At 43.9% G+C, this 18,576-nt stretch overlaps 1 protein-coding gene across 2 annotated transcripts in view; it reads left to right on the top strand.

Annotated features, from left to right (window-relative positions):
* Window positions 1-18,576, top strand: part of tnksa (tankyrase, TRF1-interacting ankyrin-related ADP-ribose polymerase a) — a 44,203-nt gene that overhangs the window by 9,911 nt on the left and 15,716 nt on the right. Inside the window, exons 1-6 of one of the 2 annotated variants that reach the window (XM_052051234.1) lie at window positions 8,511-8,705; window positions 8,894-8,930; window positions 11,354-11,429; window positions 17,131-17,225; window positions 17,959-18,025; window positions 18,158-18,344. In XM_052051234.1, coding sequence (XP_051907194.1) covers window positions 8,648-8,705; window positions 8,894-8,930; window positions 11,354-11,429; window positions 17,131-17,225; window positions 17,959-18,025; window positions 18,158-18,344 — 520 coding nt within the window. In that variant the 5' untranslated portion in view covers window positions 8,511-8,647. Of the gene's footprint in view, window positions 1-8,510; window positions 8,706-8,893; window positions 8,931-11,353; window positions 11,430-17,130; window positions 17,226-17,958; window positions 18,026-18,157; window positions 18,345-18,576 lie in introns of those variants that run through there. The other variant, XM_052051233.1, reaches the window with a different exon arrangement.

Raw genomic sequence — 18,576 nt, 5'->3', positions numbered from 1 at the left:
CATGGCTTGGTCCATTTGCTCAGCTGCAGACCTCGGTCAAACCTGAAGGTGTCAGCCTTGGAATCCTTAGTTGGTGATGTTGAGTTCAGGCTGTGCTCCCAACGGCTTCCGCTTCTTGTGTGGCCAGTGCTCGAGTTGTTCTTGGAATAGTTCCGACCATCTGAGCTCATTTCCTTCTTTTCATATGTTGGACCGATGGACCCTTTTACTTTCTTAATGTAAATCTATGTTCTGCTGTACTACTGGTATGCTGGTTACATTTGAAGAAGTCGGAAAAAAAGTGGAATATTTGCATCGATACCCTCTTATTATCAAAGTTTTCGTTTGAGGGTCTGTATATTTAAATTATTATGTTTTTTTCATTGAGATGTTATAGGTCAGATGTATTTTAAATTTAAAAAAAAAAAGATTATTTTTCTTGGTCTCGTTTTTGCCCCGGGCTGTGAAGACTTTTTACATGCACTGAACATATATACAATATTTGTCACCGCCATATGCGTTTCTACGGTGACAACCTGCACAGATTCCCCCGCCGCCCCCTACCTGTCCTTTATGTTCTGCCGCTGTGATTTAGTGGTTCTGCTCCCAGTCTTCATTTCTGCCGCAGGCTAGCACAGCTTTCTGTCAAGCTTATATTGACCCATAAATTAGCTCTCTTGCTCTGTCACATCCAAACGGCTTTGAGAAATCATTGACTCTGTTCTTTGTTAGCTGGAGAAGAGAAAAACAAAGACCGGACATTTTGGAGCATTTTTCGAAAAGGTGCAGGTGAAGAAATAAATAATATGGAATCCTGCTTCAGTTATTCATGAGATCTCACTCTCAATGCCACAGCAGGGACACACTCACGCATGCAATGTTTTGACGGGAGTGTCCGGGATTGCTTTATAAAAAATAATCGAAGCGGCTTTCGTGAGGACGTGCCATTCCCAGCATCTCTGAATTCAAACTAGTATGCACCATTTGTCAGGAATACTTGACCAGTTTTTGTTACAAAAAGTTCGAAACAACCTTGAGGCAGAGCTCCCTTTGACAAATCAACTGAGAATATATAAACATTTGGCTAGCAAAGCTTATTACCGATGCATTGAACTTAGAATTGAAGTCTTCCCTGTGCAGTTCAGTCAAGCAAGTCTATATTGCTTTAAAATGTGTTTTTATGTGCCCGCATTTATTTATTTGTTTTAAGTTCAATTTCTACTGCAAATAGTATTTTGGGTTTGCAGGTAGCAGGACTTAAAAAAGAGAGAATGATCTGTCTTTTATGCATCTTCAGCATAAAACATCCACAGTATAACTCTGAATAGTGTGAGGTTTGTATAGATAGGTAGATATACTTAAAAATGATGTGAGGGAACTCAAGTTATCCGAGCTACATTATTCCCACATAGGCATTCATATTAATAATATATGGGAAAAAAACAACAACAGGATGAACAAAAGAGCAGCACCAAGGAGGCAATAAAGACGTTGAAAATGTAAAAAAAAAATCATCTTCAAAAGCACAATTTCCCGCCCTGGTCTTTATTACAGTTGGGGAAAAAAAATGTTGCACTCACACTGGCTGCCTTCCGTTATGTTATTTCGCAGCACTTTTATGTTGTCGTCCTCGTCGTCTTCTGCTATGGAATTTATCTTCCTCCGTTGTTTGCTGGTGAGGCACAGACTGATAGGAGAAGCTAACAAGCTCTTTTTTTCAGAGACGCTAACTATAATTGCAATTTTGAAATGGCTCCTAACTTGACTTGAGATGTCAAAAAGTTGGAAAATACTTTTTCAGACACCTTCAAACAGACCGGACGCAAAATCTGAATCCAGTCTTGATGCAAAGTCATCAGCTTTAAACAAGGATTGTTTGATTGAAAGATAAAGATCCCGTTCCAGCAGCTCATGTAATCCCGTTATGGTCACAGCCGAGACTTCTTATGTGTAATCCTTGATAACCTTTTCCAAGGTACTGGCATGCGGTTCAGTTTTTTAAGCCACATTTCCACCAGTGGTAAAAATCGGAATCAAAAGGCAACACAAGGGAAAATGGTCACGCATGGACCAGTAATTAAAGACAATATGGTGGTGGGACGGGGTGATTTAGTGGCAGAGGTTTGTCATAAGAAGACTGCAGAGAAATAATGGAAAGAAACACATTAGTGGAGTGAACTTTGCTGCTGTGAATTGGGAATTTCTCCATTGCGAGACCAATAAAGGTTTTCGTGTCGTATAATTCCCCGTAGAGCTGCCTTGTGGAACAAAAGGATTTTTTATTTTTTTTTGCCCCTCTTGCCTGAGATTCCTGTCATTGGTCATTGATCCTGCCGCAGTCACAACACACTTATTAGTGCACTTTGACCGGGTTTTGTGTGTGTGTGTGTGCGCTCCCTTGACTACGAACTCGCAAGTGCTCCCAGCCCGACCATAAGCCCCTTTTATGTCACTCACCTGTCTTCAAACACATTATCCTCGTGCCAGCCCCCCCCCCCCCCGCTGTGACCCATTTTTGCCATTTTCCTCTGTCACCATCCCTTCACCGAAAAGTCCCCAATCATCCGCTTTAAATCGCACTGTGACAGTATTGGAAGTGTTGCATTATCTCCGCCAATTTCCCCCTAAGCTTCCTTTTATCGCTTTTATTATAAGTGTTAAAAAGGTTCTTTTTTCATCTTCACAATCTTCGGCGGGATTTTACTAACCCTTTCATGCACCCTGAAACCTGATAACATGATAAGCTGTCCACTGGAGTAACCGCTGTCCCTCAAAGGGTTAAACAGCCGATCGGTTGCTTTTCCAATGGCAAACCAGAGACGACAAGGCACTCTTTCTTGTACGGATGTTCCGACCAGGCTTTTAAGCCTGCCCATCCCCCATCACGTGGATTAGGTGTTCAATTTTCAATTTTAGAGCCATGAACATTTTCTGTAAACATGCCCTGCAGTGGAAGTGATAAACCGCACAAACCGACAACGCAGAGCAAGTCCGTTAACGATACCGTATTAATTACCTCAGATTGTTATTCGTAGAAGAGCTTCTTCAGCATCAACATAAATTTACACAAAGGCCTCGATCAGATTATTATTATTATTTTTTTTTAAATCAGGATGAGGTTTTGCACTTTTATGTCATGCAACAAAACCGTTTGAAACCTTTACACCTTGAAAGAATTTAACCCTTTCAGGGACAGCGGTCACTATCGTGGACAGCCTCTCATGTTATCAGGTTACGGGTTATGGTGATTGGTGCATGAAAGGGTTCCAGAAAAATGTTCGGGAGTTGTGTTTTTCAGTGCTGTCCTGCACGTTAGGCACCCTGGTAGCTCTGTATGAAAACAATGGGAGTCTCATAATCTCATTTGTGGTATCCCCTTCTTTTATTTTTGAAAGTACACTTTCAAATTGCACATGGCTCCATTTGGTCTCCGATGAAGTGGCCCGTTAAACCAGTACTTATCGGATGTGTTTATCTTTGTTAAAAAAAAAAAAAAAGGGCCACTCCAGAAGCCTGCCATCACCAATTTTGCTCTCCTTGCTGTTGTGTGAATATTTTTACAAGACAAGCATCTTATGTCTTGGTATTATGTTAATCTTTTTGTCCTTGAAATAAATCCAAATTGAGGGATTAACAGCGAAATTAGATTTCTTTGGATTTCAGTCGGAAAGGCACTTTTTTTTAATTTTTTATTTTTTTAAGGATGGGCCACTATCAGGCCTGTGTGTTCTCCAGCATGTCTTGATTCATTTTTCTCTTGAATCTTGCTCAGTTTGGGTCAGAAAGTGCAAGGCTGTAACTGTGGGACATTTTTAGCATTCTGCTGCTGATAGACTGCAGAGTAAAGGTCACAGATTCCTTTTGATGGTCAAAGTGTTAGACCATCGAATTAAAATGAGTCTAGTTAAATCCACACCGCGAAAGTCTCAGTTGAAGTTGCTAAAGCTGTGGCTTACTTAATCAACTATTGTTCCATCATGCCGTAATAAAATATAAAATATATATTACTCCAAATGCTTTTGCTGGACAGAAAACATCTCGAACCAGAAAGGATAACCAATTTTAGTTGGGATGCTGTGACTGATTTATCCCTCCAAAGCAGTCGTCACCGCTGAGCTCTGCGCACATTTTCACTGTGATGAAAAAGTGAACGTTTATTTTTCGCCTGGCATCATTAGAAAGGTCAGGTCTTGCTTTTTTGATTTGCTCTGTGAACTAACGGGCTGTAATGAATACTTGATGAGCCAGAGGAATAGGACTTTGGATGCTATTAGCATCTGTAGGGCACTATGGGGTAAGAAGTGAAGAGTTTGGGGATTCTTCAGATGCTGAGGAACTGGAATGGAGATGTGTAACTTTTTTTTTAAAGCAGCAATTATCTAACACTGAAAGCCTTTCACTGCAAGAAGACTACTTTGAACATTGAGGCACCGAGGAGCAGTTTTAGCTCTTTGCTGCAAATATGACCAAGGACCATCACCTACGTTTTGGAAACTAAATCCCTGTTTTCTACTCGAAGTGAAATTCTGCATTTAGTTCTAAATCTGTACCTTCACTCTGCAGTGGAAAAGCAGCAAACAGGAAAGTCAGTGAGTCTCCAGTCGGTGTCATCAAAATAAATCAATACATTTGGTTGTTGTCATGTAAATGCATTCTTAAGACTCAAGGTATGTGATTAAGGTACTAAAGAGGCAGAGGTTGGAAAAAAAAATCTAGGAGACGTCCATGCGATAACAGCAAAGATAGCAAAAAGACAAGCTTTTACCTGCGAGGAGCGGACTAAGTGAATTCCTGCATCCTACTTGGCCTAATCACTGACACGCTCATTGATTACCATAGTGACTGCTATTCGATTAGTCTCTCGTGATGAATGATTTGGACCTTGTTTCCGCTCACACTCTCTCCGGCGCTCACACCTCAGGATCAATGCATTATTCTGATTTGTTGCTTTCTAATCCAAGACAAGATGAAATACCAGCAAAGGTCAGGCTGGAAAAATCTCTTATGTATATACACCGTGTGTGGATGTGAAGCACTTCCGAAGTTGCCTCGTCCCCATTTTAGCACCATTTCCTGCAGCCGAAATTGCCTAGTTTTCCACATGGGTGCTCGGCTCCACAACACCGTGTCAGTTAGTGAAGGCAAGCGGCCACTCTGCAGTAGGCTGACAGAATTTGATTAATGAACTAAATCAAAAACGGGAGGGGAAAAAAACGCAGACTAATTTCGTGCACATCAAAATGGAAAAGTGAAAGCAGATTGAATTACCATTGAAAATCGAAGTCGGTCCTGAAACAAACGTGCAATTGATAATTGGCTAAATATGCTATGTGAAAGTCGTATTTTTCATGGTGAGCTTGATTCCAGACCAAAAGGTGAATGTTTTTCACTCTGGTGGCATAGTAACTCTAAAGAAGATAGCAAGTAAATCCAGTGTTGCTCCTCTCATATGTTTGGTTCTGTGTTTCGTCAGCGAGGACACCAACATCATATCCTTATTTTAGCTGTGATTGTTAATCCCCAGTCAACGGTTTCTATTTTGCACTACTGGATGCCCAAGCTGATTTATTATTATTTTTGGTTTAGTTTTTTTGTTGTATGGCAGCATCACTGTTTCTGAACACAAAAACTTCCTCGGTGGATGCACTGCTTTAGGCGATAAAGAGGCTCAGGAAAGGAAAAGTTTCAAATCAAAGTCTTCCACACAGGCCCCATAGCAAGACATTCCCCTTCCAAACTCCTTCGTCTTGAATGTGTATCGCCGATGTTGTGGTCCCATGATGATGTTACTATTCAGGAGGGGGAGGATGACAAAGCATGTCTAAACAGGACTTTCTCTTATTCCATAAAATATCATATTTTTGTGAAAAGCCTTCACCCTAACCGTAGCAGCACACTTTAAACCACATAACCGAGTCACTTTCCTCCCCTCCACAGGGACTATAGCAATTCTCGTTTGTATCTTTGATGTCCTCGATTTCCTCTTATTGCGCTAGCAGAGATGTTTTTGACTGCTTACCGAGAGTCACGGCTGGATTTGAAAATTCAAGCGATTGTTGGATATCGTCACTACGGGTGTTCCGATAGGAGTTTTATGCTACCGATTTCGTTACAGATGACGCGTAAGTGAGATCAGCTCATACCCATTCCATTACCGATCATATGGTTTGAGGCGTACACTCTCAAATCGCAAAAAGCTTCACATGTTTTTGACTGCTTACCGAGAGTCACGGCTGGATTTGAAAATTCAAGCGATTGTTGGATATCGTCACTACGGGTGTTCCGATAGGAGTTTTATGCTACCGATTTCGTTACAGATGACGCGTAAGTGAGATCAGCTCATACCCATTCCATTACCGATCATATGGTTTGAGGCGTACACTCTCAAATCGCAAAAAAGCTTCACAAAGTAGCAGGCCCGTTTGGTTTGCTGTACGCCCGTGCGGTGTTCAGGGAAAGGGGCAGCGGTCGCGATACTCCACACATTTGTGAGTAAATTAAGACTGAAGCTTAAAATGGGTCGTCCTGGTTGGCAAACTCTGAGTTGGATGAACGTGACAAATACAAAAGTGAAATCCGCAGATGGAGTTTCATGTGCATGAAACCACTGCACTTTATGTCAAATAAAGTAAAATCATAAACTTCTTAAAGTTGAATTGTGTGGAAAGACCCTCACGAGGGTCGCTGGGGGTGCTGGAGCCTATCCCAGCGGTCTTCGGGCAGGAGGCGGGGGACACCCTGAAGCGGTTGCCAGCCAATCGCAGGGCACACAGAGACGAACAACCATCCGCGCTCACACTCACACCGAGGGACAATTTAGAGTGTTCAATCTGCCTGTCGTGCATGTTTTTGGAATGTGGGAGTAAACCGAAGTACCCGGAGAAAACCCACGCAGGCCCTGGGAGAACATGCAATCTCCACACAGGAAGGCCAGAGCTGGAATTGAACCCGGTACTTCTGCACTCTGAGGTCAATGTGCTATCCACTGGACCACCGGGCCACCCTCCAAACTATTCCATCAAAAAAAATGGGGGGGGGGGGGGATCTCACGCTGTTCATTTCCTTTTTGTACTCATACTTTTCAATTTCTTCTCTCGCTTCCCCTTTGTCCTGTCATACTGTTCCGCACTCGCGCGGCTAACACGAATTATAATGTCAAATCCATGCATGTCAGCTCCCAGATCCCTAATCATCTCTTCTCTCTTTCATCTGCAAATCCTTTGTTCCCCTCCCAACTCCCGCTTTCCCTTCTCTGTAACCTTGCGCCTCTGCTTTCCCCCCGACCCCACTCGTCTGTCTGCTACATAAAGCTCATCCTGCTCAGTCTCTTCTTATGTCGCTCCATCATATTTGCCTCACAAGGTTCCTTTTCTGTGTATGTGTGTGTGTGCTCGTGTGTATTTCCACCCAAAAATTTTAATGGTCTCAACACAGTTTTTTCCCCCCCACAAAGAAATTTTAACCAAAATTTCATAGCGGCAAGAAAAACTGTTTGCAACTATTCACAACAGTTTGGGAACATCTAGGCAAACGTCTTTACAACTGTTGAACGACCGCTGACAAAAAGACAGGGGAGGGGTCGCATGTGAGCCGAGCAAGAACGCACTCGGTTGAAAATTCATTTCATGGAAGTATTAATTTGGGCTTTTTAAACCTACATCATTAGCATGCTGACTAGCATGTGCGGCTAAATAAATGAATACATAGAGAGTGTTATCGTTTTTAAAAATACATCAATGAGAGCTATCTTTTTTTTCCTCGTTGTTTGAGCCACAAACCATTGGAAGCATTTCACCAGCCCCACAATCCAAAATGGTGTAGTCTTGTCACCATTCTCCAAGAGATGGCCTCTTGAAATATGTATTGCCAAAAACAAATGTGTTGCGCCACAATTTGCTCTTCCCCTTGATAAATGTACTCCTTTTTGTGTACATAGGTGGGTCAGAAACTTTTTATTTTTCACAATCTGCCTTATATTTGTATTCATTTGCTGAACTTACTTTATATTTAGCCTGTTCCTCGATTTGCCATTTTTGTTGTTGTGCCCATTCCATTTTTATTTAATTTTTTTTATCGTGGCTTGTAATTAGCTCAGTCCTCCCAAGTATACATTTCCATTTCATGCTCAGGCAAAACTGTCTCGCATTTGAGAGCTATGAGATGCATTATGGGGCTCACCCTCACCCAAGACCAGTCGTATCCGTTCATTTTTAATTGCTGGCAATGCATAATGTAATAGTCAAGCATAACAGGAGAGCCGTTTGGTTCACGCACAAAGGAAGCAAGTGATGCTGCAAATTCCCATGCACAAAGCACATATGGGATGTCGATTATGTTATGGCCGTCAGAAGGGAAAGGTGGGGTGTGGGGGACGGGTGGAGGGGGGTGCATGGCTCCCAGAGAGTGCGAGCTGGAGGGAGCCTAAGGTAGGGGGAGGGGTTTGTTTATTTCTGTTGTGTTTTCTGACGGTAACAGCGCCTCCGGAGCCTACGGGAGAAGGTTTGAGACAAAAGCAGGGAGACGGCGCGTGCAAGAAGGGGGATGATGGAGAACGGTTAGCAATACCAACAACGAAGAGGGTGAGGGGGGGGGTGCGAGGGATGGATGGACGGATGCACGGACGAACAGCGTCAGAGCGTGTGCCAGTCGGCTGCTCCTCGCCGAAACAATGAACGTGCGGTGGTCGCTGCCGGCAACGCATCGTCACGGCAACCGGAGCCTGAGGGGTGCGCACTGAGCGGGAATGTGCAAGTTGCAGAGAGCAAAGGGGGGGGGTATTGAGAGAGCTCCTTCTCTCCAGAGATAGATAGATCCTTTCCGTGTCTACGTGTGTGTCTTTGTGTGCGTGTTCTCCGCATGTGCACGTGTGTTCGCGACCAGTTGACTGACATCATGATCTTCTGTAACCATCTAGGTGAATACAAGAAGGATGAGTTGCTGGAGGCAGCGAGGTGAGTACCAGATGCTCTTTTGTTTTCGTTTCTACTCCTCCTTTTCTTCTTGCTCTCCGCCTCCTCCCGCTTCCTTCAACTTTATGGCACCCATGTATGATGTGTCCTCTCCTCTCTTTGACGCCCACCCTTCATCCGAGTCGTACTTTCTTCCCCGCTATTCTCCCATACGTCTCCCCCATCTTGTATTCTCCCTTTTCTCTTTATCCATCGCACGTTAACATTTGACTGGTTTCCTCTTTATGCCTTTGTATTGCCTCTTGCTCCACCTTTCCCTGTGTCTTTTTTTTCTTCTTGCACTGTTCCATTCTCTTCATTGAACACCTTACCCCCGATGAAGTGGTATGTTTTCTGTAATGCAAAGAATTTTTAAGGCCACACTGAAAAAGAATGTAAAAAGTACAACTGTGTCGAAAAACTGAAGTTGAAATGGCATGAGAATTAAGGAGTCTTGCGGGGGGAAAAAAGTCTGTTTAAAGAAGTAAATGAGAAAAATTAGAACGGAATGCAACTTTATACATGAGCAGCTTTTGTCTCAATCTAAGACCCGTCATGTGTTAATCGGGTCAGATCATTCAATATGTTTTAAATGCATTAACTGGTTGATGAGGAAACTAAAGGCACGCTCACCAGTCGGTGGATATGTTCATTGGGCAAAACAACTTTGGACCCCGGAAAACAGCACCTATGAAGCAACACACCGATAAAGTTCAAACTTCAACGATCAGTTACGCGGCGGAACATAGCAATCAAGCAGCAGCGAGAGTATTTAAGATAAACAAATCCGTGGTTCGCAATCGGAGGAAGCAGGAGAACGAGTTTCACCCTGGCCAAGAAGACAGACTTCCGTGGTTCGAGTTGGAAGACCAACGCATGCAATGGATTCACAGTTAAAGAACATTCGGGAGAAGAGTCTCTGCAGTCACCATTCCACAGAGGTCAAAAAGTCTTGCAGACGAAACGAAAATCGAACATTTTCAAGGAGCTCCGTCGTGGTGATTTCGTTTTATGAAACGGCGCCAACTATCCAAGGACCTGTGGTGCAGCAACTTCTGGCGGACTACGAGCTGGCCAACTTCCGCTTCTACTGCCGTATAAACAATGCCGACAAACACATCCAGCCCAACCACAACATGGACGAGGTGCCGAACACTTTCGACACCCCCGTGACCCACACTGTCGAAAAGAAGGGGACCAGCATCGGGGCACAAGAAGTTGGCTTTTACTGTTGTGCTTGGTTGCCGTCTCTCTCTCGAGCATCGTGCGGATGGATGAGCACTGTAACATGGGGTCAGCAGGTTGTCTCAACATGTCGTTCTAACAGCTGAGCCACGAATTCACCCCACAAATATTTTTTCTCACAGTTTTTCAAAGGAGCTTTTTTTACTTTGCAGCATAACTCCCACACAGCATTATTATTATTATTATTATTATTATTATTATTGTTTTTGGCCCATGTATCAACACTGCACAGTGGCATGGAAGTTGAAGTGGCAGCTTATAAAGTGGTTCAACCTAAATTAACTGACACAGACAAGTCAGGCTGATTTGGCTCACTCTGTATGGATTTTGATCGGATCATTGGCGAATGTAACTTTACAGTTTTGCGTTAATTCATTGCAATGACCAGGTAGTGTGTTTCGGTACAGTATCGGTAAAGTATCGCTTCGGGGTTACAATCTAATGTTACAATTCTGATTAAGTAGCTACATTCATTTTCACCAAAATAATGTGTGATTAAATAACTCAGGGTCAGGCGTATCAGATAAATTTAGAATAAATGATGAACCGGATGTTTCAGATAAATATCACGGCTCGTGTGGCGGGGGCGATGGGATGTTGTAACTTGGCCAAAGAAGGAAGAGGCTGGCGAATAGCTTTTGTTTCTTGAGGATGAGAGGAGATGGATTGAAAATTACAGCAGACGATGCTGCTACGTGGAGAGGTCGAGGTGAAGAGGAGCGCTGAAACTTGGAAACAATAACGAGGCTGATGCGTCTGGACAAAAAAAAAAAGATATGGCTAATAGATTGAGGCAACAGTAATTTTCTTTAGGAATCCTAGTTTGATTGGTTGCTGCTATGGCAACTCTCCCCTCTGGTTATGCAATGCCAGGGCAGTAAGCCCACAAACCAAGAAAGCCATCAGAAAAATGAACATTATCTTCATTCTTCCAGGCGTGTCTTCTGGAGCGGCCTTTCTGCTGCCATTTTCACACTAAAACGAACACACGCACACACGCAAATCTTGCCAGTCTACAAATGAAAATTCTTCCCATCAGTCCTTCAGGCTTCTTATCTCATTGTCGTCATCCCCCAACCAAATCCTCCCCCTCCCCCCAATCCATGCTCTCCTGCTGAGGTACAGCACTAATCCTCCACGGTGGCGGATGCTCTTTAATGTGTGCGCATGTACGTTGGCAGGAGCGGCAACGAGGAGAAGCTAATGGCTCTGCTTACACCGCTCAACGTCAACTGCCACGCGAGTGACGGCCGCAAGGTAAGAACAATTCTTTACCGCACACAAAGAAGACTCGGCGACATCACACTGTATTACAAAATACACAAAAACATGCACATTGCTTGAAAATTAGTTTTATCACTGGACATTTTTGAAAGGGATGGATAGTTGTTGTGGATAGTTACTATAGTTTATCTTTAACCCATATAAAACGTTTTCTCATTTTTATCGGGTCGAGGGGAAAAAAATCTATAATTATTGATATCGACTGAAATGAAATACTGTACTTATATCGTGATCCCACTTTTCAGCAATCTTGCCCAGCCCTAGTTTAAATATCCGAATATGCCGCCTTGCTGACTGAAATGTAATCATGAAGCCCTGCGGTGTGCCCCACCACATGTCCGCGACCCTCATCAGGATAAGCAATTTGGAGGGTGAATGAATGAAATGCATATTTTCATGACAAGTGCAAGATGTAATGTGGCATTATCAAGTAGCTTCAAAATCAAAATAACCGAAACAGCAACAACAGACTCATTTGCAGGTCAGAATCCCAAATCCAAATGCCAAATCCACTCCAAAAAATCCAACGCACAGGATGTCAATTCATCCGTGCAGCAGAACAGGAAAGGACGAGTTGTCCAAAATTCAAGTTCTGGTTCACATTGAATGGCTTACTAACAGGTTTAAACAATCCGGCGTAGGAATAAGGAAGCGCACAGACTAAATGACACCGGTGGGGATGATTGAGTCAAGGCTGTTCATATTTAGGACAGGTTCGTACCTGTAATTGTGTGTCATCATCTCTGGCCGTTATCTTTCAGAAAGTGGGTCGATTAGCTTCATAAAATTGCCTCCACAATCCACAACACAAGGACAAGGGTTCACTAAGGGAAGCCGAGACTCATTGAGGCTGAATTAGATGACTGCAAAGCTCCAGCGTGGTATCCATCCAGTCCAAACTTCTCAAATGACCTTGTGCGGTATTTCCATTGCTCTTTAAATTGCTCTGACTAATAGCAACCATGCAGAGTAGATGACATCTATATTTTCACGCCGGTGCAATTTTATCCTTCTTATAGTCTTCGGGGTAAAAATGAATGACTTGACGGAGGATTACTTTCCGCGGTGAACATGAACTGCGGAGGAAATCCTCCTTAATGTGTATAGATACATTGTGCAAACTTGCTGGGGGCTATGTAGCGTGAGGGAGGGGGACGGGTCGCAACCCTGCCCCGCACTTCGACCCCGTGGCCAGGGTCCACGGCAACGCGGTGGCCGACGGTGGTGGTCTAGGGGGTCTGCAGCACCCGAGGTTGGACCGTCGTTAAAAGACGATTTAAAGACCAGCTAAAGGGTTATCTCCAGCGGTGCCAGATTCCCCCGGCACAGTGGGCTGACCTGGCCGCGGATCGGACGGCCTGGCGTGGGGCTGTGCGGGGCGGGGTCCGGGTCCTCGAGACTCGACGCGTCGCTGCGGAGGAGGACCGGCGAGCGCAGAGGAAGGACAGGGCCCGCAACCGCCCGGCCCCACCACCCACTTCTGTCAATCCTGCGGGCGGGGCTTCCGGGGAAGACTGGGCCTCCACAGTCATCGGAGACAAAAGCACCAGGAGCCGTCGCCTTGTCCTGGGGGCCGCATTCCTCGATAACGAGGGCCTCCACCGGATTGTGCAAAGAAAGATGACTGACACGTATCATTGTCAGGCTCAAGCTGTGCTCGCAGCTCATACTGCACCGAGATACACACGTAGGCTCATATTCTGTGACATCAATGACGTCATTTTCAGTCAAAAAGATGGAGAATTGTGTTACTCTTCCCAATATTTATGGATCTTGACTGTATGCGAAGATGAATCAAAATTCAGACTTTATTCTGCAATAAATATAAAGACCATAGAGATCAGAGACGACCAGAATTTACAACCGGATCTCACAGTGACGTTTTTCCGGCATTATAAATGATGAGGGAACTTGTTCCGAGACTCCAAAGCGCCGCCGTGCTCAACCAAACGCATTCACCGCCATGATGTTGACAAACACACAAATCAAGAGCCTTAATGAACCAGAATTCCGTCTGGGAAGCTCCTGTTTATGTCGTAACGCGTGTTCTCCCTTTTCCGGAAAAGTTATAGCCGCGTTGAGCTATTGTGCTATCAGTATCGTGCACACATGAATATTTGTGTGTGTACTCTTGTGATTGAGGGCCGATACGGGAGGATGTTATTCCCGCAGCTGAATAAGACACACACAATATGTTTTCCTTCTTAAACCCTTCAAGACTGGCAGACTTTCTTCGCAGATTATCTTTCAGCAAACACATCCCACATATGACGTCAAATATCTTTTGGGAATTTGCATTGTCTTGTTTTCGCAGAAAGCGTCTTGATGGATTGACAGCCAGGTAGACAAAAGTAACCGAAGATCGTTGTGCTTGAAGACATGTTCAAATGCTAATTACGAGCGCTTATCTTCCAAAGAGTGCCATGCCGACTGACAGTGTTCTTTGTTTGTCACGAAAAAGCGCTTTGCGTGTCAATCATTCTGTGGGAAAGGGTTTGGAAAATGGGGGATGTTCAAGTTGAATGGCTGGAAGCGAGAGAAAAAAGGACGCTGCAGTAACCCAGATTAAGCGTTTCATATATTTAGATTGAATTGGACCACTGCTTGGTCTAAACCAGTGGTGTCAAACATACGGCAAAAATGTCCGGCTGTTGCCATCCGCTGTTGCCATCCACAGACGAGGAGTGAGCATCAGACAAAGTTCCTTGATTAATGGCGGCATAAATATTACACGGTAATCAGTTAAGTAATACATGTTTTAAATTATCACTTTACATCTAACTATTTTTCCTATTAGCTTTCACGCCGGGTGAATTTAATTAAATCTCTGCGTGTTGGTGCAACCGTTCTTGTCCGTGGTTCATCGAAATTGTTATATTCACTGGTTGTTCCCCATGTGGGCAGCCCCTTTGATCCAGTGGTTAGCACGTCGGCCTCCCTGTGTGGAGTTTTATTCAAACAAACAATAAATTAATCTGCATTGCAATATCAGATGTATTATACGAAATGGTTTTGTTTTCTTGACTGGTTAGCACTTCCGCCTCACAATGCAGAGGTGCAGAGTTCGGTTCCGGCTCTGGCCTGCTTGTGTGGCGTTTGCATGTTCTCCCCGGGCCTGTGTGGGTTTTGTCCGGGTACTCAGGTTTCCTTCCGCATTCCAAAAACATGCATGGCAGGCTGATTGAACACTCAAAATTGCCCCTTGGCGTGAGTGTGAGCGCGGATGGTTGTTTGTCTCTCTGTGCCCTGCGATTGGCTGGTTCAGGGTGTCCCCCGTCTACTGCCAGAAGATGGCTGGGATGGATCCAGCAGCCCCCGCGACCCTTGTGAGGATAAAGCGGTTCAGAAAATGGATATCAAGTATTCATTTGGGGGGAAATAATCAGATGGGTTTGTTTTACCTCCTGGAATTGTTGCTTGACATCACACACGATGATGTATTGTAATCCTACTTCGACGCAAGAACACAAGTAAGCCAACGATTATTCTCTCTCCAAGATATTATCACATCGCATTGTTTGGGCAAGTGCTGAAAGCTAAGCAAGCAGTCATTGTTGTCCTGAGGACGTGTTGACAGGTGCATTTAACGGAGCCAATGGCAAGGGAGAGGAAGAACAATGCCGTGGCACAACAAAGCAGGAAGTGACACTGTTTTGATTTTCATGTTTTGGGTAACTGCCATTTTCAGTCACTCTCTTGGAATTCTTCAACTTCTTTTTCAATGCTGGTGTGAGTCATCACGTCTGCATGCACGTTTCTGTTGAGAAGGACTTCAAATGGATAGTTTCACACAGAAAGGCTGAAAAAGAAAGGAGTGTATTCCGTTTGGCCTGATGCTTACCGTTCACGTCGTTTCCCCTGCTGCCGTAAGTTCTCTCACGGTATGTGCTCGCCCTCCTCCACCCATGACTGCCTACACAAAAGCTTTTAGATGATTAAAACCAGCCCAGAGAAGGTGTCCTTTTGATTGCCTTTGTTCACAGTCTGCATTTGAAGCCTTTCTCCCCGCCACACAGCAAGCCCAAAAAGAAAGTGCCAGTAGGAAAATGCGATCTGTCGCTATTCAAAATATCTGTTCAGACCTAATAGACATTCAGACAGGGTTCCTTCCTCTCATCTCCTATTCCAGATTTTCCTGGCATATTTTATTTTCTGTCCACGTGTTTCACAAATCTCTCTCTGGATGTTACATCTGTTATTGCAAGATGAGAGCAAATAATGCGGTCTCATCATGTGTAAACAGCTTGAGCTGACCTTAACCTTGCCAGCTTCATTGTTGTAGTGGCTAAAATGTTTGTTTGGCTTACCGGTATATATAAACGAAACACACACATACAGTCCCAATCCTGCTCTGCAATTTGCCTTTGCCAAGCACAAGTATAAAAGCTTCTTGCTGTGGAGAAAATCAAAATATAGACTACGGGACTACAAGGCAGCTCATCCACATTCATTGAAAACATGCGCAAGACAAGATTGACTTCAATTCCTCATTCTGACATTGCCGTGATGCAACAGTACATCCGTGTTACTGGGAGATAACACGGAAAGATGTACCCACTCCGAATCTGATTCAATCTTTACACACATTTGTACGAGCTTAGTGTGCCGATAAGGACACGGGCAGGAAGGCACGCACCCACCCACGCGCACACTCGCGCGCACTCGCACACACGCAAATGACGCTGCATTTACAATGAGGATGATGACTCGCATGTCCTGCTCCTTACGAATGCTTGTGTCACATCTTGTACATAAAAGCCTTGGCCTCAACTCTGCCTCACGGGCTTCCTAAACGAAACACGATGCAGGTTACAAGATTTCCTATAAATATTTGTCATCAAACTTCAAATGCCCACTTGGACCAGGTTGCATCAATTCCATTTTCCGATTCGCATATCCTCACAAGGGTCGCGGGGGTGTGTGTGCTGGAACCTATCCCAGTTGTCCTCTGGCAGTAGGCGGGGGACACCCTGAACCGGTTGCCAGCCAATCGCAGTGGACCAGGTTCTATCAAAACAAAATGGCTGAATTTACCATCCAGTGTTAGTGCATAGCCCTCATCTAGTCATTTTAATGGCACCTTTATTTTTAGACAATGTGTGAGTAAAAATCCAATAGTTCTTTGAGATATGAGTTTATCTCTGTGGGGTTTTCAAGATAAGAGTCATACTTTTCATCACAGAAGCAAAGTGTAATGAATAATTGACTTGTCACTCAAGATTTTAGTTTGAGCGCAGCTGTGAAATGTATTTTTACGTCATCACTTTTTAATTTGAATGAATTCTTGATTTTTATTTTTTATTTATTTTATTTTTGGGGCGTAATTGTCCATCTTTGGGCAATAATGGCCTTTAGTGAGACAATGCACAACAAAGTGAAGTGTCTCATCTGTATGCCCTCTTAAAGCATTTCTTACCCCAGCTTTTCATCATTTTTTTTAATGGCGGAAGTCTATTCTTTATCACCGCAGTCTGGTTCGGGCACGAAACACTAACTTCCCCAAATGCAGATGTTTGCCATGAGAAAACACCTGGCTAAGCAACGCTCTTGAACCCAGGACCCGAAGCCGTCACGCGGCAGTTAACATTTGCCTCTTCTTTATGTCCTTACGTGTCTCAAGCTGCCTCCTCCACTCACCTTTGCCCTCTTTGTCCCCCCCCCCCCCCCTCCCCAGTCCACTCCACTCCACCTAGCAGCAGGATACAACAGGGTGAGGATAGTTCAGCTGTTACTACAGCACGGAGCAGACGTTCACGCCAAGGACAAGGGGTATGTTGTACAAATCAAACAAAGCAGTGTAGATGTACTCATGATATTAAAATGGAAGGACACGCTCAAAAAATAATTAATGAAGCCCATGTATTAATTTATTTCTTTATTTGTTATTATTTTTGCCATTTATCATTTTTTTACTTCCTCAAAGTTTGTACTTTGAGCCACAGCATGCCAAATCTATTTAAAGCAACAAATTATTCAAAATAAATAAATTAAAAATACTTGAAACTTTCCACGTCATGCACATGGTACACTATCTTAGAATAAACCATCAATGACCATCTCGTGGGGGTTGCTAAGCACTCGTATCAGTATTTGTGTGACTTAAAAGGTGCACAAACGTTGCACAAACTCTTTAATGCTAATGGTCAGACAACGTTAATTTTAAGACTTGGCATTATTCCGCAGACACGTTTAGTTAACTCTGCTTCAAGTCATGGAGCCGAAAAGCCCATAATAAAATAAGCCCTGCTACTTTGGTTTATTCATCTGATTTTCCGCAAAATATGTTGCCCATTGCGCTATTTACTTGGCTGAGTGATTTCGTCACACACATTTTGAAAGTCCGCGTATCACTTACACACCGTGTCTCAGCGGTTCGTTTCATTTAATAAATTGTATGGCAGAATTGGTGTGTTATTGCTGACATGATTTTGTCAAGCTTCTCCAGAGTCATCAGATTACAAATACATTACAGTATCCAGTATTTTCCATTTATGTGTTTCAGTGGTCTCGTGCCGCTTCATAACGCCTGCTCCTATGGACACTATGAAGTTACCGAGCTGCTGCTGAAGGTGACATGAACACTCATTCGATGGAGAAAGCTCCCAAGGCTTTATTTATAGTATATAGGATTTATCGTCTTACACATGATTCACACAAACTCACAGGTCGCATTCTTCAAACCCGTCTGTGTTTCCTTGCAGCACGGGGCCTGCGTGAACGCCATGGACCTGTGGCAGTTCACCCCGCTGCACGAGGCGGCATCCAAAAACCGCATTGAGGTCTGCTCCCTGCTTCTGAGCCACGGTGCCGACCCCACACTGCTCAACTGTCACAGCAAGAGCTCCGTGGACATGGCGCCCACCCCTGAGCTCAAGGAGAGGCTCTCATGTGAGTGGACAAATTTGTTTGCATTTGTTCTGACAAATAAGGACTGAGTACTGGCGAGGATTTAACTATGAGACTGTTCTGGCCATTTTCAGTCAACATACAAGAGCTCAGAGACACCTTAAAATGTAATGTGTTTTCTTTCTTTCTTTTTTTCGATTGGTTGTGTGGGTTTATCTAAGCTTAACTTTTTTTTTAATGCTCAATCGTAATGTTTTTGGAGCCTTGGGGATGA

This window comes from Hippocampus zosterae, chromosome 18, assembly GCF_025434085.1.
Source record: "Hippocampus zosterae strain Florida chromosome 18, ASM2543408v3, whole genome shotgun sequence".
Lineage (NCBI taxonomy): Eukaryota > Metazoa > Chordata > Actinopteri > Syngnathiformes > Syngnathidae > Hippocampus > Hippocampus zosterae.
Note: the sequence above shows the minus strand (reverse complement) of the source record. Positions and strands in the feature narration are given on the sequence as shown.